Source organism: Mesocricetus auratus, unplaced genomic scaffold (genome assembly GCF_017639785.1).
Source record: "Mesocricetus auratus isolate SY011 unplaced genomic scaffold, BCM_Maur_2.0 Super-Scaffold_100047, whole genome shotgun sequence".
NCBI lineage: Eukaryota > Metazoa > Chordata > Mammalia > Rodentia > Cricetidae > Mesocricetus > Mesocricetus auratus.
The window spans coordinates 2,351,522-2,379,194 of NW_024429224.1; the positions used below are offsets into that span (position 1 = coordinate 2,351,522).

At 41.9% G+C, this 27,673-nt stretch overlaps 1 protein-coding gene across 10 annotated transcripts in view; it reads left to right on the forward strand.

The window, feature by feature from the left end:
• The window catches only part of Rabgap1 (RAB GTPase activating protein 1), a 126,901-nt gene that overhangs the window by 91,401 nt on the left and 7,827 nt on the right, over positions 1-27,673 (forward strand). For all 10 annotated transcript variants that reach the window (XM_013122007.3, XM_005082096.4, XM_013122012.3 and 7 more), the window contains 8 exons: positions 1,278-1,391; positions 9,507-9,581; positions 12,608-12,733; positions 13,069-13,212; positions 14,535-14,576; positions 14,822-14,950; positions 21,403-21,495; positions 21,892-22,002. In XM_013122007.3, the coding sequence (XP_012977461.1) occupies positions 1,278-1,391; positions 9,507-9,581; positions 12,608-12,733; positions 13,069-13,212; positions 14,535-14,576; positions 14,822-14,950; positions 21,403-21,495; positions 21,892-22,002 (834 nt within the window). The remainder of the gene's footprint in view (positions 1-1,277; positions 1,392-9,506; positions 9,582-12,607; positions 12,734-13,068; positions 13,213-14,534; positions 14,577-14,821; positions 14,951-21,402; positions 21,496-21,891; positions 22,003-27,673) is intronic.

The following is a 27,673-nucleotide window of genomic DNA, read 5'->3' on the forward strand; positions in this document are numbered from 1 at the left end:
CAGATTTCTTGAAAATTGACCTTTGTAAATTGCAGTTATCATTCATTACTATGTGTAAGATGCGTATTTAAAAGTTATAGTAGATTCCAACAGTGTTTCTCAGGTATGAGTATGTATAAACTTACTTGGCAGCAGCAGGCAGGTGTATTTAAAATCAGTACCCAAATCTTCTCTCTGGTCACATGGTCAAGGACAAGGATTTGTTTATAGAATTTTGTGAGATTTGCAATATTATTATTCTGACAAGAACTTACTCAACTTGTCACTATTAGAATTCTGGGGAAGGGCATATGGGTTGACCTATGACAAATCAAATGGATTCATTCCAAGTTCCTCAGCGTATTTTGTAAGACCAAATATTCAAGCCAGAGGTTCCCATAGGACTCCAGTTTGTTATCATTCTGGCAGGCTTCCAGAAATTCATCATGTTAGTTTTCATTGTCTGGTCCCATGGTCAATGGGAAGGGCAGTAGATGGATAAGAGCTACTAGGGGAGGTTAGAACCAGCAGGGTGCTGGCATGCCTCATGGGTGACTGCTGGCATTATTGATACCTATTTACTTTTGTTGATTCAAAAACCATTCTTCTTTTCTGGCAGAAGTAAAGGGGTATTTTTTGTAAGGCATTTGAACCCTGAGTGGTTTCGCCCTGCATTCTTGTGCCGTTTGCTCCGAGGAAACTCTAATTAGGAGCTTTGGATCACGACTGGAGAGATGGCTCAGAAATTAAGAGCACTGAATGCTGTTCTAGAAGACCTGGGTTCCATTTCCAGCACTTTTATATGGCAGCTCAGAATAGTCTGTAACCCCAGTTCACCACACATGAAAGGATGCACATACAGGGCCTTGGACCTTTTCCATCTGGGAATGGGCATGAACGTTCTGCCACAGGGTAGATTAATCGTTACTTTTTCTACTCAGTTGTTCTGTCAGAAATACTTTGCTTCCTCCTTTGAAGTAAACTTGCATGTTTTTCTGTGGGAAACCAGTTTTTATCAGCTTACTTTCCTTTGTGCAATAGAAAGGTCACTAGCCTCACTTGTTGCAATGCATAGGGAATATAGCATGAGGTATGTGGAATGAAATGACACTTTTCTTCTATCCTGCCCACCCTCATTACTTTGAGGGACTAGTCTCTGAAGAGGCAGTAAGTGCAGGCATGAATATACGTTTGACCTTACAGCACTTAAAGCACAGAAATAATGGGACCCTTTTGTACAAATCCAAGTAGATACCTATCTTTGTAATGCTGCTGGTCCTCCCTTCCTGTCTCCACAGGAGTCTCCCCAAGACAGTGCTATCACAAGAGACATTAACCGCACATTTCCAGCTCATGACTACTTCAAGGACACGGGAGGAGATGGACAAGATTCCTTATATAAAATATGCAAGGTATTTCATATTAAAATGTAAAAGTATTGGTTTTGAATGATGGTTCTTCAAATTATATAAAAGACAAGCTACAAAATGTGGCTTGTTTATTTGACACTTTTTCAGTTCTTTTGTATTTTGAAACAGGGCCTTGTGTTGTCTAGCTGTCTTCAATTTCACTATACCAGAGGTTGGTCTTAAATTCCTATTCCTCTTGCCTCCAGTTCCAAATCATAGACTTACAGGTGCATTCCACCATGCTGTCTACAAAGTATAATTTGTATTTGATGACCAGAATTGTAAAAGAAAGATAAAGACAATGTAAAAGAGAATCTGAAAGCCTTTTGAGTCACCAAAAATCAGGACATAGTGAGGCTGGAGAGATGACTCAGTGTTTTTAACAGTACACACTGTTCTTCCAGAGGACTTGAGTTCACTTCCCAGCACCTGTACCTAGAACCTCACAACTTCATGAACTCTAGCCCAGGGAGTAAAATGCCTCTGACTCTGCAAGCACCTGTGTTTCTGTAGGTCAGTCTGTTATGCTGGAAGTCACTCTCAGCCAGTTAGAAAACAGGCTATAAGAGAGGACAGAAAGAAGGTAAGGGACAGAAAATACCTTCCTCTTGGTAGAGCATAGCCATTGCTTTACAAACTTCTAACCACTGGCCTGCACGGGACTGTCCCTATCAACAGCCAGTTACCGATAGGGCAAGTCCCTGAGGCACCCTACCCTTCCCTTCTGAACTGTTGGCTACTGAAAGACTCTGAGGAAAGGGGAGTCTTCTTCAGTTGTCTTCCCACTGTAAGCCCCACTGGTGAGCCCTCCAGTCTCCAATAAAGAGTTGCAAGCCCATGATCATACAGAACCCTAGTTCAAGCCAGTGGGTCCCAAAACCAAGAGAGATAAATGTGGGAAAAGAATTTGTCTCAGGGAGATTATTAACAGGTGTGGGAGGAAGGTAAAAGGGGGTAGGGAGAAAGTAATTAACTAACATGTATTATATAGAAGCATGAAATTGTCAAAGGACAAATCTAATAAAGATTATGTTTGAAACCAGAAGAGAAAAAGATTAAATGAAGCCAGTATAGCTAAATGTGAGGCTTATCAAGACAAAGGCCATGAGTGTCCTTAAATGGTTCTCAGTGTTTAACAATAAACAGGACAAATAGCGTATTCCTGACCCTTCATAATACATATTTAGACTTTTAAAGTTTGTTTTGTAAAGCTCCTGGGAGCTGTGGAATGTTTATGCATATTCCAAGTGCTGAGGTTGGCTCTGTGGATATGGCCCAACAGTAGGAAGTGCCAGTCCCCGTTCATGTGGATTTGTAGCATTGTGACTTAATAAAAATAAGTGGTGGTAAATATTCTTTTCTGAGATATGTTTCTGAACACTTAAAAGTAGCAAACTATTCCATTGTAATCTTTGGTTTTTCAAAAGAGGGTTTCTCTGCTGTAGCTTTGGAGCCTGTCCTAGAACTCACTCTGTAGTTGGCCTTGAACTCCCAGAGATCCACCTGCTTCTGCCTCCCAAGTGTTGAGATTAAAGGTTTGCAACCCCATACCCGGCTGGTTGTAATCCTTTTAAAATAGATTTGTTCTCATCTTAAAGATACGGAGGCACATCAGAGCTATATGGTTGAGACCACACCTTTTCAGTCTTGTCCTGACTTCAGAGCTGGTCTTTGATCTTTTCTTTCTCAGAATTATTAAATAGTGTTTTGTAGTATATCCAGGCAATGCACAAGATGTGTTCTTAAAGAACTTGCAATTAAGATTGAAAGTAAAAAAACTATGAGCTGGTTTTAGGGACAGGCTAGCTATAAAAGGCTTTCCAGTGATGTACTAGGTGATTTGAACTATTAAAGACAGACTTTAAAGTTGGTCTCTGTAATATTCAGAGCTGTGATTCTGTTGTAATTTTCTTAGTCCTTTAGCTGCTTGTGTCTTAAATCTTGGTTGTGTCTTCCGTACAGCTCCTCCCACTGGCTTGCTCTCCCTGCAGCTCTCTGCCTTTGCCTCTCCCCTCCTGGTTATCCCCCCATCCACCTCTCAGACTCACCAGTAACTTTGTCTTCTCTCTTTGGACCTGCCCTCCCACAGAGACATTCACCTGGTACTCAGATGGAATTCTTCAGCTCTACCTGGTCCCTTTGAGATCCCCCTCACTCTCAGAGCAGCAGTTCTGTTACTGGACAGATGTGCCCAAATCTGTGTTCGCTTGTTAATTGCTAGGTGCCAGTTAGTCTCTGTCAAAATCATGGAACAAAATTGGTCTTTTGAGTTCAATCGAAAACATGTTTATTGTGAAAGCTTTTTATTGTGATGAATTTCTGTATTCCCTTACGTCAGCCTCCTTCCACATTGCTCCATATGTTCTGTAATACTTTAAAATAGAATTCAGAAATCTTGATCCAAGTTAGATTATTGTCCATCTCAGCCATCCAGTGCCAGCTCTATATCCAGACTTTTCCCTAAATGCCTTCCTCCATCTTCATTGTCCAGGTCCGTCAGGGCCCTCCATCTCTTCTGATGGAGATCAGTCTTCCTTTCCCATCATGTCACATTCCCGGGTTGTTTGAAATGGTTGATGACCCTTAGAGTTGCACTTACTTCTGTGCTTGTGCTCCTATTATTGCTGGGAGTTTTATTTAAAAGAAACTGTCTTGAATTAGTCACCTAGCCTTTGGGGTCTAGCCTGCTTTCATGTTTAGTCCAAAATTTGCTCCTTATTTAGAGCAAAATTAGCTAATTTGTGCAGCTTCCGCAGAAATCTTGAGTACTGCAGTCATAACACAATAGAATGAAATAAAAACCCCTCAGTGCATTTTCTGCTTCTGGATTCCTTATTAGCACTGGTTATTTTGTAATATATCCTAGTTCATGACTTGCTCCTGATTCACCAGATGAACTTCTCGATTTACATGGCTTAATTGATTTGTGGGAATTCCCCCACTAAAGTTCTCAAGGACAGTAGTACTTGTCACACTGCTGAACATATTACAGATGTTCCTAAAGTATCAATGAATTAATGAAATGACTTGTCCTCCCTTTCTTCATTATACTCCCTTGAACCTTATACTCCCACTGTTTCCCAAGTACCGCATGTACTTTCAATACATGTGCATTCATTTGGTTCTTTATTAGTCTGAATAGCATGTTCGCCTCTGTTCTCTACCTATGGAAATTACATGGGTATGTTTCCTCATATCACATAAAGTTGCTTAAGCTGTGCTGAGCCTGAGAAGGCTGAGTGAGGACAGTAAGTCAACATTATGATATTAGTAGTGTACATAAATAATGTATGCAAGATCCAGCAAAACTCACAAATGCAGGCCTCTGACTCTGTAACTGATAACTGCTGATAATACCAAATGCTTCCCAGAGAAGTGCTGGCTATCTGCTGTGATAGTTTTCAACGCACTCGTAGCAATATTGGCCCTAACATCAATTTTTATTAACTTAAGGTGTGGAAAGTAGTGTGTCTCCTGGTATTATAAACAGGTTCTTTCTAAAGCCCTCATTTTTTATCTTGTCTTTGAAAAAGTGTACATGCTTCTTATAGCCCTCTCATTAGACAAGCTGAGCAGAGCCAGGTAGCCTAATAAAATTGCAGTGAATTCTGCCTGAGTTTATGAAGACAAGATTGTATGTTTTTAAGGCTATGGTGTCTCTAAAAGCTAATGATAAAATTTGCTTATATACATTAACCTGTTATCTTTGTCTCTCATCTGCATGAAAGACAAATTCTGAAACACCTAATTTTAAATTCCTTTCTTAGACCAGGTGGTGGTGGTGCATGCCTTTAATCCTAGCACTTGGGAAACAGAGGCAGGTGGATCTCTGTGAGTACAAGGCCTGCCTGGTCTATGGAGTGAGTTCCAGGTCAGGCTCCAAAGCCACACAGAGACCCTGTCTTAAAAAAATCAAACAAATCAACAATAAAGTAAACAAAACAAAACTCCTTTCTTAGGACATAGGAGTCTTGCTTGGTACACAAAAGTTGTCGTAGGGATTTTTTTCTTTCCTGCCTGCCTGATTACAAATAAAGAACACAAAGACTGAATATTAATTGTAAATGCTTAGCCAATGGCTCAGGCTTGTTACTAGCTAACTCTTACAACTTAGATTAACCCATTTATAATACTCTATATTCTGCCACATAGAGTTACCTCACTTTCATCTCACACCTCCTGTTTCCTCCCCTATGACTGGTGACTTCTGTTCTTCTGACTCTGCCCTTCTTCTTCCCAGTGTCCTAAGCCTGGTTTTCCCGTCTAACCTTAGCCTGTCCAGCTACTGGCCAGTTAGCTTCTTTATTAAACCAATCATAGCATAATTTACACAGTGTACAGAAGGATTATTTAATAAGCATTTCCCCCTTAATAAAAAAGGAAGGTTTTAACTTTAACATAGTAAAATTACATACAACAAAAGTTATGTAGTTAGAATTATAGTTAAAATATGCCACTCCATTTGTATTTGGCAAAATCAAAATATATTGTATTATCTGTCTTGTCTTTTTTTTTTTTTTTTTTTTTTTTTTTTTTGGTTTTTCGAGACAGGGTTTCTCTGTGGCTTTGGAGGCTGTCCTGGAACTCGCTTGGTAGTCCAGGCTGGTCTCGAACTCACAGAGATCCGCCTGCCTCTGCCTCCAGAGTGCTGGGATTAAAGGCGTGCGCCACCAACGCCCGGCTATCTGTCTTGTCTTTGTGAGTCTAGGGTTTCATATCTATTTTACCTTTTTAATAATAACTAAGGAAAACTGTCAGTCTAATTATTTAGTCTTTATCTCCATCAAAGACTCCAGAAGGGTGAAATGTCACTTAACAATAGCTGCCTGAACAATTATCCTAGATTCTTCTGTAACATTGTGGCATCCAACTTTGGCCTACAAGCCTCATATGTCTGAGAAGCAGGGAATTTTGAAGGAGTTGTCCTACCTTGTCTTGGCAAAGTTTGGCCATCACTTTTTTTTTCTTTTATTTGCATCCTGTTGGTCCACTTTGGGCAGTATATGGTCAGCAGTTAAGGCAAGGGCAGTGTCTTTGCCCACATGGCTAGCTTTTTGCCATAAATAGCATACTCCATATGGAAGTTCTTTGATGCCCATCATCATCTTTTTTTTTTTTTTTTTTTGGTTTTTACGAGACAGGGTTTCTCTGTATTGTTTTGGAGGCTATCGGTCCAGCCTGGCCTCGAACTCACAGAGATCCGCCTGCCTCTGCCTCCTGAGTGCTGGGATTAAAGGCGTGCGCCACCACCGCCCTGCCTCTTCATCTTCTTTTGAAGTAAATGGGTGCTCTTAGGAGCAGACATGTCTCATTCATGAAAAGCCTTAAGTTATTAAACATTAAATGCCATATTTTTTGAAATGTTTGAAGACTATCTAAGTATATCGGTATGGCCTTGAAAAATGACTGCAAGTTTGATTATAATAGGTGACTAACTGCTAACCTGCATTTCTTTATTATCCTAAATAGTTTGTAATAATGACTTTCAAGGACTAGAAGTTTGCAATGCATTGCTAAATGAGCTGTAAAGGTACAATACCTTAAGCAAGAGTAGAAATGTATGTGCAATGTCTTCTAACAAAAACAACCATAAATGTGTGTCAGTATGCAAAAATGTCTTAAACAAGAATAGAAACATATATACAGTGTAACAATAGCCTCATGCCATGTAAAATGTATAATACTACTACTTACTTTTTGCATTAAAATAGATTCAATAATCTATCCTTTTATCCTATCATTTCTGTATTCCCCCTTTTTCTTTTTAGAACCAAGATTACTGAATCTAATCTCCCTTGTTCAGCTTTTTTTCTCTGACCATTATCAATAACAATATGTAACTAATCACCCTTAAATAGTAACAAACATCCACAACCAATATTTTGAGAATGTGGGCATTGTCCTCTAGAGTACCTCCTATGCCTGTGGGCGTTGGTATCTTTAGTGGACCCATGGGAAAATTGGGATAATAATAAAGTCTTGGTTGGAGTAGTCTGTGAGGTTGAACCATCTTAGCCAACAGCCTTGAAGCTGCTTTGAATGCATAATTTTGAGGAGACTGTAATAGGCATTATGAGATGCTTAATTACCTGGGCCATCCGTTTTCATTGGTGTTTGGTCCCCTTGTTCTGAAAATACATAAACTTTTAAAGGTAACATACATTACAGATATGGTATGTATGGTGTGGACAAGTCAGTTAAAGATGATTTTTTTTTTGTTTTATGTTCGAGCAGATACAATATATGTTAAGTTCTAGTTTTTGTTGTTATTTTGTCTGTAGCCAGGATTCCAGGGGTCTTTCCTGATCAAACCTGATTTTCTTTAACCTAGAATAAATCCACAGCTTCTTATTCCCTGTGGAAACAAAAACATAATCCATCCATCCATCATCATCACCCTCCCAATCAACAGCATAAACAGTAAATAAATTTGTCATATGGGAAATAACATCATTACTTTATGAGAGTGGTTTTCTTTTTTGTTATTCAAATTTTATTTTAATAATTTATTTTTATATATAAATTTTTATTTAAATTAGAAACTATATTTTACATATCAACCCCAGTTCTCTCTCCCTCCCATCCTCCCATACCTCCCATCATCCCCATCCCATCCCCCATCAACTCCCCAGGGAGGGTGAGGCCTTCTATACGGGATCATCAAAGTCTGTCACATCATTTGGGGCAGGGCCTAGGCCCTCCCCCATGTATCTAGGGGGAGAGAGCCTCCCTCCATGGGGAATGGGCTCCCAAAGTCCATTCATACACTAGAGATAAATACTGGTCCCACTGCCAGAGGCCCCATAGACTGTCCAGGGCTCCTAACTGACACCCACATTCAGGGGGCCTGGTTCAGTCCTATGCTGGTTCCTCAGCATGACAGTGGTTCTCAACTTTCCCTATGCTATGACTTTTAATACAGTTCTTCATATTGTGGTGATCCCCAACCATAAAATTATTTTCATTGCTACTTCATAATGTAATTTTGCTAGTCTTATGAATCATAAGGTAAATATCTGATATGTGACCCTAAGGAGTCTGGACCCACTGTTTTATGGGCACCCCTCCCCCTTTCTACCATAGTTTACATGAGAACTACTAATGCTAATCACAAAAACAGCTCAGAAGTAACAGAGAATGGACCATAGGGAATTGTAGGTGTCAGTGTTCTACTCAAGATAATGTTCTAGGCAATGTAAGTAATCATCTACTGCCAAGGAAATTAAAAGTAAGAATCCAGGGCTGGAAAAAATGGCACTGGCTGCTCATCCAGAGGTCCTGAGTTCAGTTCCCAGCAACCATATGGTGTCTCAAACCATCCATAAGTAGATCTGGTGCCCTCCTCTGGCATGCAGGCAGAACAGTATATACATAATAAATTTTTTAAAATCCAGAGGAAGCCACAAATGATATTAGAACCATCATTCTTATCAGAAAGCCTTTTATTCATATAGATGATTGAATAACATTAACTAATCAGTACCTAGTTGAGTAATACATCATCTTATCCCTCAGAGGGAACTCTGAGTCCTAGAGAAGATGGATACTTAAAATGTGACCTAGTAAATTCTATAGTAGCCATGCATGTTTCACAGAGTTACAGAGAAGAGGGTGATTAATTACTGTTGAATTGGGACATTGGGAATTTTGGGGGTTTAGAGGAAGAATACACTTTTCAGACATAGAAGAGTATCCCGTAGTGTCAGCGTGAGCTTTTAGAACAGGAGCTGCTAGAATCTGATTTATTGATCAGCTCATTTTTTGATGAACTCTCCCCTTGGCCACTGGAGATAGTGTGGTGGCAGCTCCTTTTACTATGAAGATGACACTGGGATTAGAGAGCTGTATTAGCATCATTCTTTGGCCTTCAACATGGTACAGTGAGGCTTGAGTACTAGCATCCTTTTGCTTCCTGTCTTCCAGGTCCTAGAGAGCAGGCATGGGCCATGAATGAATCATTCCTCTTTTGGTTTTTCGAAACAGGGTCTCTCTGTGTCTCCCTGGCTGTCCTGGAACTTGCAGCTGGCCTCAAACGCAGACATCCACCTGCTTCTGCCTCCTGAGTGCTGTGGCAAATGAGTCATCCCTTTAAGTAATTTGTTTTTTGTCCCCATGCAGGCATACTCTGTGTATGATGAAGAAATTGGTTACTGCCAGGGCCAGTCCTTCCTTGCGGCTGTGCTGCTTCTCCACGTAAGTAGTTGGGTCTGTGTCATAGCTGCATATGCCTGCCTGAGCTTAAGTGTGGCTAAGGTTGCGCTTAGCCAGAATCTTTAACTTGTAGCCAGATACTTTAACTTATTTTAATGGCACTGTGAAGAGAAACTTCATGAGGATTAATGGCAATGTTGAAAGCTAGTACAAGGTTAGGTTTCCTTTTCATTTTTCAGAAGATTAGACAGACTCAATATTGGTTGACCCTTAGGGACATTTTGTTTTTTTATAAAATAGCCACTGTCATTAAATCTGTTTGGAAATTCATGTGTTGGGAAGAGAGCAAGGCTTTTTTCAGTATCATTTTATTCATGCATTCATTTCATACAGACTTTTGCTCGCCAACTTTTTTACCTTTTCAAATACATGGAAATGTCAAAAATATGTTAAGCTGTTAGTTAAACAGCCATATTTAGTAGTCTTCATTTGACTTCCAGTTACTGAATTTTTTTCTTTGTCTTAATTTTGCATTTCCACAAACACAACTTACTATCTTTTAAAAGAAAGTAGCAAACACTTGAGCCTGTGTCTTGTAAGGGCCAGGGCATTCTGCATCCTAGCTGTAAAATGCTTGGATCCCACGCTGACATCCTGCTGGCACTCAGTCCTAGTGCATGCTCTTCATTAGCTGCTGTCACACTGCTGTGCTGGGGACTGAGCCGAGTGATGCAAGCATGCAGGTTACCAGGAGCTGAACCCCTGCCCACGTGTGACTCCCTTGTTTTCTTTACTCTGACCATGATCCAGCAGCATTTGTTTGTTCTTTGCCTGGTAAAACCACCCTGTTGTCTTTATTTGTTCTAACCATTGAGGTTTTTTTTTTTTTAATTTAGCACATTGTCTCATAAAATGTGTCACATTCTTCATTTACCTAATCATTTTCTTACTATTGAACTTAAAGATGTGTGGCAAGAATACTCTCCAGGTGGTATCAGCAATTTACAGATGTGGTAACTCACCAGCGTGAAGCAGATAGCGGCACAAGCATGCCTTCTGAGATTTCAGTGCCTCCATACAGTCAACAGTGAGCAGTGGAAGACTGTACCAGAGGCCCGGTTTAGGTTAAAGGCTCCTCCTGGCAGATAACCATTACAGTGCAGTGTCCCTGAAAAACAAGGGTTATTTCACCTTTGTCCTTGCTATGTTGCAATAGAGATACTGTAAAATCATGAAAATAGAGTAGAACACTGCTGTCAAAGGGGATCGCATGGTATATAAATTCTGAAGAATTTCAAATGGATGGAATTAAAAGAGGTATATTGTGACTGGAGGGGGGAGGGAAGGAAGGCAGAAAGAGACAGAGCTAAAAAGGAGAATACGGCCACCAGGAAACCATGCAAGACAAGTAGAGCTTGCATGTTTACTCTGGGAGGGCAGGAAGTCTTAGGAGGATTTTTAAGCCATTTTGTAAATTTGGCCTTACAAGAAAAAAAAAAACCTCCATTTTCTACCATCAGCTCAGCTTGGTGATGTCTGTAGTAGGTACAGCAAGCAGAGTACAGAGAAGAGAGGGTTAGTTCTGAATGAATTAGAATATTTTGGGAATTTGGAGTATATGCTAATACTATGACATTAATAAACAGGTAAGTTTTTTCCTTTAACTTTGATTTGTTTGTTTTAGACAGACTTTATATCTCAGTCTTGAACACCTACATGGCTCATCTATTCATTTATTTGTTTGTTTAATGCGGTTTCACGCAAAGAACATTTATCCCAATTTAATTATCACCACCACTTGAAGATGACTTCCTCAAATCCCAGTTGTATTTAGAACTCCTGCTGATTCCTTAGTGTTAAGTGTTTGTTTTCTCTCTAGAGAAATGGGCAACCCAACCTCAGAAATACCACACAAATCAAGCCACTTCTCCCTCACATGTGGAAACGTGAAACTGCTTTTCCCAACCGAAATCTCAGAAAATGTAGCTTTTCGCCCGAAACAGCCTGTTCCTTTCCGATAGGGTCTGCTGTGCTGGGCCATGTATTGCTTTTGCTGTGCCATTTCCTTACAGGGTCCTGTGTTCTGCCCACCTCCAACGTCATGTTCCACAGAAGCTTGCCTCCCTTCTTGACTCTTCTGGAGCTTGCTGCATGGACCCTTAAATAACATTGCTAGTGCTATCGTTCTGTTCTGACACTTTAACATCTCTCCTCGTTCTTGGAGGGATGTGCGATAGGCCATGGAAGACACACTTGCTCCTAACCATGAGGAGGTTTGGAGACAGACGTGGAGGAAGGTCTCTGGTAATTCAGCACCTCTGCTGTTGCACTCCAGTGATAGCATAGACCTGAGAGTGTAGAAGGCTCTTCTAGACTATGCTTTCCTTTTGTTTTTGAGACAAGCTACTTTTTAAGAATTATGCTTAACTTATGTGGATTTGTGTGTGCCTTCATGAACTTACATGCATGATATACATGTAGGTGCTCACAGAGCTTAGAAGAGGACATTGGCTCCCCAAGAACTAGAGTTATAGATGTTTGTGAGCTGCCATGTGGGTGGTAGGAACCAAACTGAGGTCCTCTACAAAAATAATAAGTGTTCCTAACCACTGAGCCATCTCTCCAGCCCCACAAACTATTTTTTACTATGATAGGAAAGGAAAAATAGTTTGCTAGAATGACACTGTGACAAAGGGAGGACAAATGATTAAACAAAGGCATCATTATTTTGGAAAGCGGAAGCATAGTGTATACCAGCCTGTGTGTACCGACCTCTAATCCCATCGCCTCAGCAGGACTGCTCTTGATTCACAAGCTTTGCTCTCCTGGGTGCTCACCAGTCCTTCTGCTGGTTAATAGTTCATTACACTCTTGCTGTGGGAAGGCAGTGGTAGCTCAAGATAGGCCTCATTAATCATCCCTCGCCTGATTGAATTATTGCTATGGAATAAAACTTGAGAACTAGGTTTCTGTGCACCACTCCATTTCTGTGATAAGACAGCAGAGGGACAAGCTAAAGATACTGAAGTAATTGTTTTGTATCCCACCCCTCCATCTATGTGTTACAGATGCCTGAAGAACAGGCATTCAGTGTTCTGGTCAAGATCATGTTTGACTATGGTCTCAGGGAGCTTTTCAAGCAGAATTTTGAAGATCTACATTGCAAGTTCTACCAGTTGGAACGCCTCATGCAGGTAAGGAAACTCAGACTGTGTTGGACAAATAGGTTGCAAACTAGTGGCTGATGTATTGAGGAGCAATGGCTTTTATTCCTGTTTCTCATTATGTGGTGAGGGTACAGTGCTGGGAATCTGATATGTTTAAGCTGAGTTTTCAGTCATAGAAACGACCTAAAGAGCAAACGGACTTTCCCATAACATCTTTCCAAATGCTTCTCAGTGTTGTAGGGAAATATTTAGAAAAGCACAAGTACATGACTTTTTGGGCTACTGCTGGCAGATTTATGAACCTCCTAAGAAATATAGGATAGCTGTATACGTGCCCAGAACTAATTAGTTTACTATTTCAGGAATACATTCCTGACCTGTATAACCACTTCCTGGATATCAGCCTTGAAGCACACATGTATGCCTCCCAGTGGTTTCTTACCCTGTTCACTGCAAAATTCCCTCTCTACATGGTCTTCCATATCATCGACCTGCTCTTATGTGAGGTATGTATCAGATGTCACTGCTATAAGCTCTGTCAAATCTCGTGTCCTCTGTTTTGCTTTCATTGCCAAATCTGGACTGAATTGACTCTTCCTGAGGCCAGTATCTGCTCACCCTTGTCACAGGGGTCTCTGCTAAGAAGAGACACGTTGGACAATTAGACCAGATAGTATTTTGTTTGCCTCTGTGTCACTGAGTAAATGAAATAGAGGTTCCTTTGTTGTGTAGAGGAAGACAGAGGTTGGCAGTACACTGCTGTCTCAGTCCCCTCCTTAGAACTAAGCTATAGCTGTCATATGTGTATTTGTATTGGGAGCTGGTACCTTCCTTTGGTGGAGGGTTGTTTGTTTAGTGTCTCCTGGATGCAGAGAACACAGCTGTGTACCACCACTCCTAGCTCTGCTTTCCTTTTTAAAGAGAAGCCTTGCTGGAGGTCTCACCCAGCATTTCCATGGGTAGGGCTGAGTTATGTGATCATAACAGCCAGTGACTTGATGACTTGAGACTGGGTAGGAATTTACTGAAAGTAGAGCATTGTCAGTAAAAAGAAACAAGGCAGTGTGAAAAATGTCCTTAGCCATGGCATAGGTTGAGATTTGAGAGGCGTGTATATGTTAAGAAAGAAAATGAACAACTATTTATCAAATAATGTGCTTGTGACAAAACTTTAGAAAACTATTAAAAATACTTTAATCTCAGTATTTCTACAGTTTAAGTACATATAAAATTTTGGTGTATATTCTTTCACCTTTTTTGCTCCCATGTGTAGTATAATTTTTATATGTAATAATACATTTTCCACTGTAATATTATATGAAAATATATCATGGTTCTACTTTTATACTTTGAAAAATATAACCAGGTGTGGTGGTATACATCTTTAATCCCAGAACTTGGGAGGCCTTAAAGGCAGATGGATCTCTGAGTTCAAGGCCAGCCTGGGCTACAGAGTGAGTTCTAGGATAGCCAGGGCAAAACAGAAACCCTATCTGAAAATACCTAAAAAAGAAAAATATTATTTTTAGGAAACTGTTTAAAGACAGTTGTTAATGCCTCCCCTCACCTGTTCTTTTCCCCCATTGTCCATATTGGTCAGATGAGGAGACAGATTAGAGACCTCCAAGCATATTGATACTTCACTGTTATATGACTATAATAATTGGTTTGGAATCGTGGACTATTTTGGAAAAGCATTCATTTTCTTTGAGTGTCAGAATAGAACTGGAGATTTTATTTCCTTTAAGTGCCTTTCCATGATGGCCCCTGCAGCTAACAGAACAGAGTGGTTATAGACACTAAAACTTTCTTGTCTCTTCTCTTTCAGGGAATAAGTGTCATTTTTAATGTTGCCCTTGGATTACTAAAGGTACATGTCTTTTGGTGAGCTGAGCTGTCTGGGTGTCCTAGCCTGTTCATTATGTCTGTAGTTTTCATCTCATGCTAACTAACTGGTCATTGTGCTCTGCCACTTTCATTGATGGCATGTGTATAAGTTACTCTACAAAAACAAAGAAATACTTTAAAGGTTACTGGGATTGTACAATGGGTCTTGCCTATCTTCATAACAGACATTTTTTTTTCCTACATGTGGTTGTCTTTTCTTTCTTCAAGACTTCCAAGGATGACTTGCTGTTGACAGACTTTGAGGGTGCCTTGAAATTCTTCAGAGTACAGCTCCCTAAGAGGTACCGCTCAGAAGAAAACGCAAAGAGGCTCATGGAACTAGCTTGCAACACGAAGGTAAAAATACCATTTGTGTACTCATTCTTTGTTTTTCAATTGAAGGCTCAGATTTTCTGATGAAATTGTTATTGTTTGTAATATATAACTCATAGTTCACATTGAGTGTCCTTTATCTTAAATGTTTGCATTGGAGTGTTTGGAAAATGATTAGGTGCTTTCTGTTGTGTTTTGTTTTGGTAGGAATGGCACTGTTGCTATTTTTATTTTACCTGAACTATCCTGGGGTTAGAACTCAAGTGTACTTCCCAAATTCATGTGTATTTTATAGGTAGTTCATACATGTAGCCTGAAGATAGTTACAATTCATTGTTGTTATTTAAGTGTACTTGTGTTTTGGCTGTGATGTCATATGTAGTCAGATGTAATGTCATGTCAGTAATAAACATTTTTTCAGATTTATTGAGCATGGTAATATACACCTGTGGTGTGAACACTTTGTGAGGCTGAGGCAGGAGACTCTTTAGTTTGAGGCCTGCCTGATCTACATAGTGAGCTCCAAGAAAACCTGATCTGCACAGCAAGACTAGCTCACAAAACCAAATGAAATAAAAACAAAACTGCCAATTTTGAGAACATACAGGATTTCCCATTTTCAAATTAAGGACTCACAGCCCATAATAAGGACATCTGCTTTTGTGTTGTCTAGCTTGTACCTTTCTGTTTTCAAAACACCTTCATAAACACATAGCTTTTCCATCTGTGGGTTTCCTGTCTATGAGTTCAACCAATTGTGGACTGAAGGTATTTGGGGGGAAAATACATATATACAAAAACAGGTGCATTTTCACTATCCCCTAAATAGCACAGCAATTAGTATGCAGCATTTATATTGTGTTTAGGTATTATTGCTAATCTAGAAATCATTTCGTATATATGTTAGGATGCATGCAAGTGCTATACAAATACTTCACTGCTTGGTAGACAGGACTGAGCATGTACTGATTTGGACCCAGCTCTTGTGAATCCTGAGGGATGACTGCATCCCACATCTTTGATTTTAAATGTAGGAAGAGTGCATGGGACTGATCAAGACCCCCTGAATGTGTCAGTGAGGAGGCCTAGGTAATCTATTGAGCCTTGGGCAGCAGGTCAGTACCCATCCCGAGTACACGGACTTTGGACTCCCATCGAACAATGTGAGGTGCACTCTCACCCTGAACTCTTGGGGAAGGATCTAGGCCCTGCCCTATATGAAATGACAGACTATGGACACCCCCATGGAGGGCCTCACCCTCCCTGGGGGAATGAGGGAATAATGGAGGGGTTGGGGGAGGGCACGGGAGGAGGGGAAGGAAAGGGAGAGGGACCTGGAACTGACTTGTGAAGCAACCTTGTTTCTTATCTAAATTTAAACTGAAAAATAAATAAATAAAAAAATAAAAAAAATGTAGGAAGAGTGTTACTGTCCATTTTACAGACAGATACGATAGAAGCTCTGTCAACACTGAGCTGGTTAAGAACAGAATTTTTCTTTCTTGAGTCTCACTATGCTGACTTCACCCTTTAACATTTATTGTTGTGATCAGAAAATCTCTAAAAAGAAGTAAAAAAATATGTGGAGAAGCCTCATAATCTTATAACTTCACATGGTTTTACAACTTTTATGGGTTTTATGGTTAAAATATAAACGATTGCAATGTACTCATGTTTTGAATAATTTGAGTTTTTAAAATGAAAATACTGTAATCGAAAATGCTTTAGTTGGGAATTTCAGGTAGAGACGGGGAAAATAAAGGTGAAATAAAGATTGTATCTAGGCTCACATGTGATACAGTGCAGACTTTGATGTCACCATTGGCTGGACTCAGATCTGAATACAGAGCTGTTTACTCCCTTCAAGGTTTCACTTCCTGGTCTGTAAAATAGCACTAGTCTGGTTTGTGTGTCAGACCAACTTAACAAAGTCAACCCTCTGTTAATGCATAGAGAAGTAAGGTAAAATAGAGTCAAGAAAATGTCCAAATACATGAATGAGAGAAACATAAATATAGATTCCTGTAAGAAAGTAACTCAAGAGTTAATGTGTGTGAGCAAAGCATTGTGGGGCAGCAGCTGGGTACCAGGGTCTTAGTGCTTACATATAACCATGAGGGTGTGTGCCTGTGGACATTGAAGAGGCAACTAGGGTTTAGAATTAGCCTGAGAAAAAGTATTGCTATCCAAGATTGTTTACAGCTTTCCAGATGCCCTGGCTAAGTGCTTTTATGGATGTGTTAACCATGATAGTATGTACATTGATTAATATAGTGCCTATAAATTACTAAAGGTCCATGAAATGATGGCTACTGATGGAATTCACTCATGTTTATTTCCTCAAACAGATAAAGGACACTGTATAGTCACATGGGGACGGGTTTGTACACGGCACAGAGCCAAACAAGCAAGCTCTAAGCAGATCACTTGTGTTCGTGGTTCAGCATGTCAGAAGGCCTCTCCTGTGCTCACATTTCTTCATTTACCCTGTCCTTTCCTGATGATCCTGGCAGCCAAGACAAGCACACTGCTGTCATGTTTGATTCTTCCTGTTCACAGAGCATATCTTCACACTACACAGCCTATCATTAATATCCTGCCTCTGGCCACCGCACCACCACTTCCTTTCTACAGTGACCCTCTGCCTGCCTTTCCCCATCACCTGTGTCCTTTGCTTAAGTTCTTAAAGGCATCTTAATCTTACCACAGGACTAAGGAGTCCTGCTTTGCCACAGTCATCAACAAGGTCTTGATGGCCTCTCTGCTTCAGATGCCCCTGGCTTCTTTGTTCTTTGAGCATGTTCACCCCTCTGCTCTTCCAGCAGCTAATTTTTCTGCTTATAACTCTTGTGCTAGCTGTGTGCACGACTCCACCACTGCCCTTCCCCTCAGATACCAGAGATAGCTTCTCTAATCACAGTATCTAACAGCTTATCCCTTTATACCCACAACTTTTATATGACCTCATTGAAATAGAGTTAACAACAGAGGAGTGTCCTTAACACTAAGTGTAGTTTTTGATATGTAAGTACTGCTTGGCTGGCTGGAAATTCTGTTGAGTTTCCACTTACTCTTTTACAAACATTTGGACAAGTCTTAAAAAGAAGTCCCAGTTATAAGTGCCATTTGTTGAAAATATGTTAGTAAATATATATTTTCTTCCATAGTTCAGATAAGAGGTGGCTAATGTCTATTTCCTTGCCTATCCTTTTTAGTGAGATCAGACTATCAGCCTGCCTTCATAATGTTTGTATACCACGTATATTTCATTTGGGGTATGAAATTCCTTCCAGTCCTGGAGAAATTTGCCTGTTTATTTTGGATGGTTCCCCTATTTGTACTTACTCTAGATGAGGCTAGTTTTTCTTGAAATTCATTCTGCAAGGGATGCTTACAGCTTCACCAGGCTATAAGACATACCCCTTTCCTGCTAAAGGATGGAGTAAACTATGCACAGGAATAATTACTTGGTACTCCACACCAAGACGTAATGAGGAAACAGAAGGAGTGTTTGAGTCAAGTTATTGCCTTAGTGGAACTGCATGGTATGGGTTTAATCACTGACAGTGCATCATGAGCCCTGTGTCCTGTGCTCTACCTGTGGGAGCAGGCTTGAGGCGACACAGAAATAGACATGATGAGCTGTGGGGTTGAAATCTACTATAGACGTAGAAGGGGATTTTGTGCTAAGTGACTGCTAAGGTGTGGATACTAACTTGCAGACTTTTAAACTTTTTGATGTAGAATTTTAAAAGTTTGCTCTACCCTGTATTAATATCCTATTCTGTTCTTTTTTAATGTTTTGAAATTATGGTTTGTTTACTGAGTTATACTTCATGATTAGTGTGAGAATCGGGAATACTTTGTCTCGTGACTAGAAACAAATACTTGTGTTGTAATAGTGTTTCAGTACTATACCAATGCTGTGATTTCTGACATATGTGTAACTATTTCTTATAAGAGCCTTACTCTTTATGGTTTAGTGTAGGGAGGGAGGGCACAGCAGGCACGGATCCGAGGTTAGTGGAAGTCAGTGGACTACCCGGCAGCATGGAACTCCGTGACAGGAGGCCAGGTAAAGCTCCAGCCTCTAGCCCTGCACTCCCTGTACTCTCGCAGCCATGCTTCTTGTTCTTTCTAGAAGAGTGCACTGACGATTGTTTGATGTGCAGTATCTGAAATGTCCACAAGATGGGTGTGTTGCTTAAAAAGCACCATGTTGGGTGGGGTCTGTGAGCCTTAATTTTCTCTCTCTCATTTCTCCTGTGCCTGTCCTTTTGGTTTCTTGTGGCCTTTAGGTCTTCCTTCTCTTCCCCTCTCAGATGAGCTAACTGCAGGACTTCAGGGTTTCATCTCTTGAAAAGTTAGAACCCATGGTCTTAATATTAAGTTTAGCATGTTATCAAGGCTCACCAGCCAGTCCACCAGTCCTGTCAGTGTGTTTGTGAGTCAGTAGACAAAAACCGTTCCCACTACTACACAGAATCCTCCTCATGAATTTCCTAGGAGCACCATGACATTTTCATACTCATGTGCTGTGCATAATTTTTAAGAGTAAAGAAATTGGGGAAAAGTTTCTATGCCTTTTAATTTTGGTTCACGAAATGTGAAAGGGTTGGACATCTATCTAGACAGACACTCGGGACTTGGAAGGCTGGAGACAGGAGGACCCCCCAGTTCCTGGCCAAAAGAATGGAGTGTGAGGTGTAAGACTAGTTTAGATCAAGAGTCATTTGTGAGGTGGCTCGGCTAGTCTCTCAGATGAAGCCTGACCATCTCCTCCTTTATAACAGAGCCCTGCGCAAGGCCAGGTGCAGCCTCTGAACCATTGCATCCTCAGAATTTGGTATTTCAGACATGAAATGAATGTGCAGGGCTTCAGGCTGCCTGTAAGGGAAAATACTACTACGGAATCAATGATGACTAGACCAGTGAGATCTTAACATCTGCTGCTGGGGAGACAGTGTGGTTTTCATTTGTTTGTTTTAGTGAATCGCTTAGGAGCACAGTAAAAGTTTATCCCCCAAAGTGGGTACACAGAGATATGTGGTAGCAATAACCCTCTCCATCTCATGGTCTCCTGGAAGCGTTTAATGGGCATCTTTGTGGAGACTGTAGCCAGAACAAAAGGTTGCACCCTGGCCCCTGGCTTTTGGATAGCAATGCCAGGTTTGAGAAGTGTAGCTTCAGTTGAGGCAGACCTGCCCACAGCTCACATAGAAGTCAGAGCCAGTGAGAGAATCCTCCAGGGTGATCAAACTGAACCGAAGCATGACCACAAAGAAACAGCCACTGCCACAGGCACGCTGCAGACATGCTCCAGCTCAGCACGTGTGCCTGCGCTGCTGTATCTGTGCTTCCCTGGACCTGTGGTCGTGAGCAGATTGGAGAGGAGCGACCTGATGCTGGGGAGTGGCGCTGTGAGAGCAAAGGAGCACTGGGCTCAGTCATTTTCTCAACTGAGCATACCTGCTCTGTCATGCCATCGGTTATAACTCATTTTTAAAAACTAGACATCACGGTTGCTTCAGGAACTAATACATAGTTTTTAAAACACAGAGAATGGCTGGGCTTGGTGGTGCACACTTTTAATGCCAGCAATAGGGAGGCAGAGACAGGCAAATCTCTGGGTTCAAGGCTAGCCAGAGCTGTCATACAGAAAAATTTTAAAAAGGAAAAAAAAAACCGCACAGAGAATGAGTTAGCTTTTTAGAAGGAATTGAACAAAGGAGAGCTGAACTTTGAGGTTCACTCTTAGAATTGAAGCAAGAGAAGTGCCTGCCAATGTACAGAGAACTCCTGGTAGGTATAGCACAGATTCCCCACGGGGAAGAAGTGCTCAGTCAGGGCGGAGCATGAGATCTAGGGAGGAAGGAGGACTCTGGGAGAGTGGGAAGGAAGCATGGTGGGACATCATTTGCCTAGAGCAGTGGGGGCGAGGGTTGGGATCTGTGACTACATTGAGAAGGACAGAGTAGAACAACAGAGAGGAATGTGCTTTCAGGAGCAGCCCAGAGGGAGCTAGTATAGTGGGAAGGAGGACGGGGAGTTTTCTAGAGGGTGGGCTTGGGTTTTGAATGGGACTCAGTGGCCAGGCCTTCAGGCCCAGATTTTACAATCCCTTCTTGACAACTTTAGTTATAAAACAGAAGCTCTGAATCCCTCAGATGAAGAAATGGTGTACCTTGCAAGGGAGAGGCTCAGAAAGCCTTTAGTGATATTGCTGGTATGTGCTACAGGAAATGGTAGCTTATTATTACTTGGAACAAACAGACCCCAAATTTGTTCCATAGAGCACTGTTGGTAATAACTTGGGGAACTAAATATCCCTGACACAGTCTTGGTCTTATATTTGTCTATTAAGATTTCATCCCAAAGTAGTAAATGCCATGTCCACAGTAATTGAGTCTGCCAAGGTGGATGGCACTAAGCATCACTGTTGTTGGGTTGTTTATCTCTTGTGACTTCCTTGACAGATCAGCCAGAAGAAGCTGAAGAAGTATGAAAAAGAGTACCACACCATGAGGGAGCAGCAGGCCCAACAGGAAGATCCCATTGAGCGGTTTGAGGTTAGTTCCACAGCCTCTTACATCATGGGTTGTGCTCATAACTAGCTTTACCAAAACTTTTAAAAAATTCAGTCCCACTGTTTGAAGACTGGTTGCAGATTGAATTTGCAAATGACAGAGTAACAGCTGTTTTGCTCCAAAGTGGCTGCCCAAATTCCTTGTTCTTTCCTCACAGTCAGCCAGAGACAATTGCTTGACAAGGTCACCTCAGTTAGTCGTGTACATCTTTGTGGAGACAGAAAATGAAAAACTGTTTATTTAGAAACATTTGGATTGGGTGGGTGGTGGTATACCTTCACAGGACTTAGAGACATGTTTTGAAGCTTGTTCCTTGAGAAAATCATTTCCATTTGATTTGTTTTTTATGTCTGTAACTGACTTCTTTGCCTCCTACAGCGAGAGAATAGGCGGCTGCAAGAAGCTAATATGAGGTTGGAACAGGAAAACGATGACTTGGCTCATGAGCTGGTCACCAGCAAGATTGCATTACGGAAGGACCTGGATAATGTAAGTGTCACAGATGTGAGGAGAAAGCTTACAGCAGCAACGTGGATTCTTCCCTCCACGCTTAATGTTGACTGCCCTTCCCTTCGGCCCTCCCCTTAGGAACCAGCTCACTTGTCAGGGGCCCACTGTGCTGCTGCCCTGCACTCTGTACATTTTCTCTGTGCTCACACAGCCTGCCTGCTCTCCCAAACAGTGAGACATTGTGGAGGGGTTTTGTTTGGGGGGTGGTCCTTACTAATTCTCATGCTGGTCAGCAGCATTCAGTTGTTAGAGCTTCTTGGAGTCCATACCAAGACACACTTCATGTCACTGTCCTTGCTGTGGACCTGCTCATGAGCAACTGTGTGCGGGCAGACAGAGTGACTTTCTGCTTTCTGTACTGCAAGGTTCCCTTAGAGGAAGTGGTCTCATTCAGGGTTTAAGATTGGCAAATATGGCCGGACATGTTGGAATCAAGCTGGGGGGTGGTGGCGCACGCCTTTAATCCCAGTACTCGGGAGGCAGAGGCAGGCGGATCTCTGTGAGTTCGAGGCCAGGCTGGACCGATAGCCTCCAAAAGAATGCAGAGAAACCCTGTCTCGTAAAACCAAAAAAAAAAAAAAAAAAAAAAAAAAAGTGGCAAATATGACCGTTTAAGGTTTGAGGGCCTGCTAGTTGGTGCCACCACTATGCAAAAACAGTTTGCAGATAAAAGAATGAACATGGCTATTTCCTAATAAAACATTTATACACAAAACTTGGAGGTGGGTTGGATATGGCCCCTGAACTACAGTTTTTCTAAGTCCTGGATTTAATCGCCTGGTATCCTGAAATGACTTCTTGGTTTGGCAAGATTCTAGCAGTATAGTTAGACCTATATGTGCATTACATCCCTAGAGAGTGTATGCACTTTAGAAAGCCCTTGACATCCCAGCATCTGGGCTGTCACTGCCTTTCTGCCACGGGCCTACTGGTCAGGGATAATGTACTACCTCTCTAGAAACCTGCACACACTTGTCACTACTCAGGCATTCCTGCCTGGAAACTAGAGGGAGCAGGGCTGCACACAGTTCACCCCACACTTCCCTCCCGGCTGTGGGCATAAAGGAAAAGAGGCCAGTCTTAGGTGGGCATCAGCTCCAACTGTGGCATTTTCTACTTTGTAAGGACCAGTGAGAGTAGCCGTCCAATAGTCAGTGGTGGACTCTAGACTTACATCATTTTGTTTTATTTTTGGGGGGTTGGTTGGCTTGTTTGTTTGCTTTTTCTGGGACAGTTTCTCTGGGTAGTCTTGACTGTCCTAGAACTAGCTCTAGACCAGGCTGGCCTCAAACTTAGAGATCCACCTGCCTCTGTCTCCCAGGTGCTGGTATTAAAGGCATGTGCCACCTCTTGACTGGACCTGGATTCTTTTTGTTTGTTTTTGTTTTTTGAGATAGGGTTTCTCTATGTAGCTTTGGAGGCTGTCCTAACTCTTGCTCTGTAGCCCAGGCTGGCCTTGAACTCACAGAGATCCACCAGCCTCTGCCTCCTGAGTCCTGGGATTAAAGGCATACACCACCTCTTGACTGGACTTGAATTCTTAAGCCTATCTCTAAGCAGTGTAGACCTTTTTTCACATGTCTTATCCTGACACTGTAGTCAGGAAACCAGACTACATTCCTGAGACCTGAAGGAGAAACAATGTAAACTGTAGCCTACTCTCCTAAGGCACCAGACAGTTTACAACACCTCACAGAGCTCAGTAAGAAAGGAAGGAAGGAGATTTTTTTCTTTTGAAACAGTATCATACTATGGAGCTCCAACAGGCTTAGAATTTTCTATATAGACCAAGCTCTTCTAGAATTCAGAGATCCACCTGCCTCTGCTCTCAAGTGTACCTTCACACCAGGGTAGGAATTGGTTTTGTTTTGTTTTGTTTTAGACAATTATGAGGTGCAGCAGGGTGAAGATGTCCAGAAAGCTAGAGAGCTCTGGGCTCACTAGAATGCCTGCAGTCTTCCCTATGATACCAGCCTGTCTCTGTAATAGACACAGAAACAGCCCAGGAGCTGTTATCTGTTGTCCTAACTACACAAGCACAAGCTAAAGAAAACTAGTGAGCCCCATCTGTGAGAGTTAGCATTTCTCTAGCACTCTGTACACAATCTTTGTGAACCTTCAAAACAGCTCAGTATACAGGACCATGCCCCTTTCACTGTTCACAAAATGGAAGCAAAGCAGGTTGGCCATCTTGCACAGGTTGCCCAGATAGTCACAGAACACAGTCACCATGGTGCAACCCAGATGGCCTAAATCCATTGCTTCCACTCTGAGCAGACTGACAGGTGGAAAACGGGAGCCCTGCCCAACAGGACTCAGGAGCACATGCCAACACCCACAAGTGGGGTGTCTCATAGTCCACTGACTTAAGTGGCTCAGTTTTTAAAAAGAATTTCATTCCTTTTGATTGTCCTCGTACCTCTATTGTGTTTGTTACCATCTGTCTCTTTGTGTTGTTTACAGCTGTGGAGAAATTTCTAGTCATTTAGCCACAGGTGACCCCAGAAAAGCTTTGTCCTCTGTGCAGTGGGGTGACATTGGGGTTTTTGAGAAGAGAGGACCTATAAAGGGTCCCTGACATGGGGCTGATGGCAATATCTCAGTCCCCTGTAGCATGGATGCTTCTCTGCCTTGAGACAATAGAGAAAAAATTAGAGTAAAAAGCATCATGGGCACCAGGTGCTAGGTCCAGCAGGTTACTAGACTTTGCCCCAACACCTCAGCCTCTTGTGGAGCATCAGCTGACTCTGCATTCATTGCTCAAATTGACACTGTGGCTGTCGCATGCTTATGCCGGGATCACACCCTCTTGACTACAGAAGGTTTCTAGTGAGTCGTAATATTAAGTCATTAGTCATCCTGCTTTGTTCTTTTTAAAATTAACTTGGCTGCTTTAAGTCCTTTCCATTTCTATAAAAGTGTCAGTTTGTCAGCTTCTAGAAATAGACACCTTCTGGAATTTTAAACCAGGTTTCATGGGATCTTTCATTTTGTGGCAGGCTTGACATGTGAGTTAGCAGTTGAGCCCAGCCCATGGCATGTTAACATGCCTTCGGGTCCTCTCAGTACTACTTTGAGGTTTTCTCTTCACAAGACTTGCCCCTGTTCCCTGTTTCAGGGTTATAAATGGTGATGGGTTTTGTTGTTGTTGTTGCTGATTTGGTTTGGTATGGTTTTTCAAGACAGGGTTTGTCTTCTCTGTGTAATACTGACTGTCATAGAACTCGCTCTGTGGACCAGCCTGGCCTCTTAACTCAGAGAGCCGCCTGCCTCTGCCTCCTGAGTGCTGGGGTTAAAGGTGTGTGCCGCCCTGCTCAGCTGGTAGTGTTTACTTAATTGCACTTTCCAGTTGTTGATTGCTGGTCTCTGGAGAAATAGAGGTAATTTTGTGCCATACCTTGTAGCTTATGGCCTTGCTAGTCAGGGTTTTTTTTGGGGGGGGGTGATGTTTTTATTTTTCTTTTTGAGTTTTCCACATACACACACTGTTGTATCTCTGAATGAAGACTGGTTGACTTCAAGTTCTGCCTTTTCTACTGCCTGGCATCAGTTTGCTATTAATTTTGGGGGCCACTTTGAGGAGTAGAGAAATCTTTGCTCTGTTCTCTGCTGGGTTTTGTCATGACTGTTGAATTTTGCTACTTGCTTTTCTTATATCAGTTATAATGGCTAAGACATATTTTCTTAGTTTTGCTAATTTATAACTTTACATTCCTATGATATGTCCTAGTTGAGTTTCATTCTTGTTTTATGATACTAGGAATTGAACCTGGGGCTTCACACATGCCAGGCAAGCACTCTGCTGTGAGCTGCAACTGAGCTCTTCTTGTTTTGAGACAGGTGGGCCTTGAACTTGTGATCTAGTAAACTCACTTGTGAGCCTTACAACTTACTATCCAGGAAAGTGAGTTGACTAGCCTGGATGGTTTGGATAGTTCCCAGGCTTCTGTTCCCCAAAATGCTAGGATTATAGGTGTGCACCGCTTAGCTGGTCTTCGTTTTTGTGTCTGTCTCTAAACAGCTTGTCCTTGCTGACCAGCTGTGTGCATCTGAAGCCACTGCTGTTTGTACATCTATAGCAGTGTTCCTTTTGCATCCACGATGGGTGTGCCCCCTCCCCCGCACTGCTGTCACCTAATTAGATGTTTATCAGTAAGGTTGGTCTTCCCAAAGGCCAGCTTTTTTTCTTTTATGTATGTAGTATTTTTTGTTGTTGTTCTGTTTGTCTGTTTTGAGCTAATTTCTTATTATTTTGTGGAGACTGTATATTTTCCACTATCTTTTTTAATTATTAATTTTTATTATATATACATTGGTGCTTTGCCATAGGTGTCAGGTCCTCTGGAACTGGAATTACAGACAGTTGTAAGCTGCCATGTGAGTGCTGGGAACTGAACCCAGGTCCTCTGAAAGAGCAGTCAGTGCTCTTAACCACTGAGCCATCTCTCCAGCCCCCTATTTTCCACTATCTTAAAGAAGATTTTTAAAAATTTGCTGCAAACATGTTTAAAAAGTATCATTTAAAAGTATGGAAACTCTGGGTAGCACTGTTTACCTATTCTACTTCCAACTTACAGAGTTTGGTTTTGTGTAGTAGGAGCATCCACAGGTAATCCCATTGTGCTCCCTTCCTTGTGGGATGGCCCCAGCAGTCCTCATTGCTCTGAAGTCTGTGTGTGCTGCATGGCAGGTACCTTCTCTGTCCTCTCCTCCTAACGTACTTTTTGTCTTTGGTATATCCAGACAGAAATTAGTTTTCTGTTGTGTTTGCTTTTGTCTCTTTTGCTGAGTCTGTTGTTTAATTAGGTATTTGCTTGGTCTTTCTCACCCTAGAGACTGTTGTGACCCCTCCCTCTCTACCCCACAGCTTCTGCCACCTCAACCACCCAGGACCCTTACCTTTCAGACACTCATTCTTTGATCTCTAATAGAAGTCCAATGATAGGAGAATGCACACGGTTTCTTCTTTCCTCTCAGGGACCAGGTGTTTACCAGATGTCCGGTTTTCTGATTGCAGTGGAAGGGTGAAAATGGTTCCTATTGACCCTTCATGACTAGAAGTAGAAGCCTGGATTTATATGTATTATCCCAAATGTTCTCATCTCACCTGCTTATGTAGAGTAACACTAGCAAGTGGGGTCCCATCATAGAACTGTGACTGGGGCAGCCCAGCAGCCTCCGCACACCTTCCCATCGACACAGTGCCGGGAGTCAGCTGGAGTGGTGCAGCAGGTGCTATGGAGAGTCCAACTCTGCTGCCTGGCTTGGGAGAACCCCTCACCTTGTCCCTGTGAAAGCAAAGCTCTTCCCCAGGCTCACCCACGTGTAGAGTCAACTTCTTGGAGCCGTCTCCTCCCTGGCAGTGATAATGGGTGCAGGAGAGATCATCCCAACTGTGCTCAGGTGCTGTCAGCCAGCTGTGTTCTCCTGTGTCCTTGTGTCTGGTGTCTGCTTGTAACTGCCTCCTGGGTTTGCAGTGGAGGAGGAGGTAGTGAGCTGTCCGTCCCCGGTAAGGACAGCGCTCACCTCTGTCTGTGCCAGCACAGTCTGCAACTAAAGCTGTACAGCATGATACAGCTTATCCTGATCAGTTATCTGTGAAGGGATCAGAGTCAGGATCCACAGGATTTTCCTCTGGGATTATCATTGC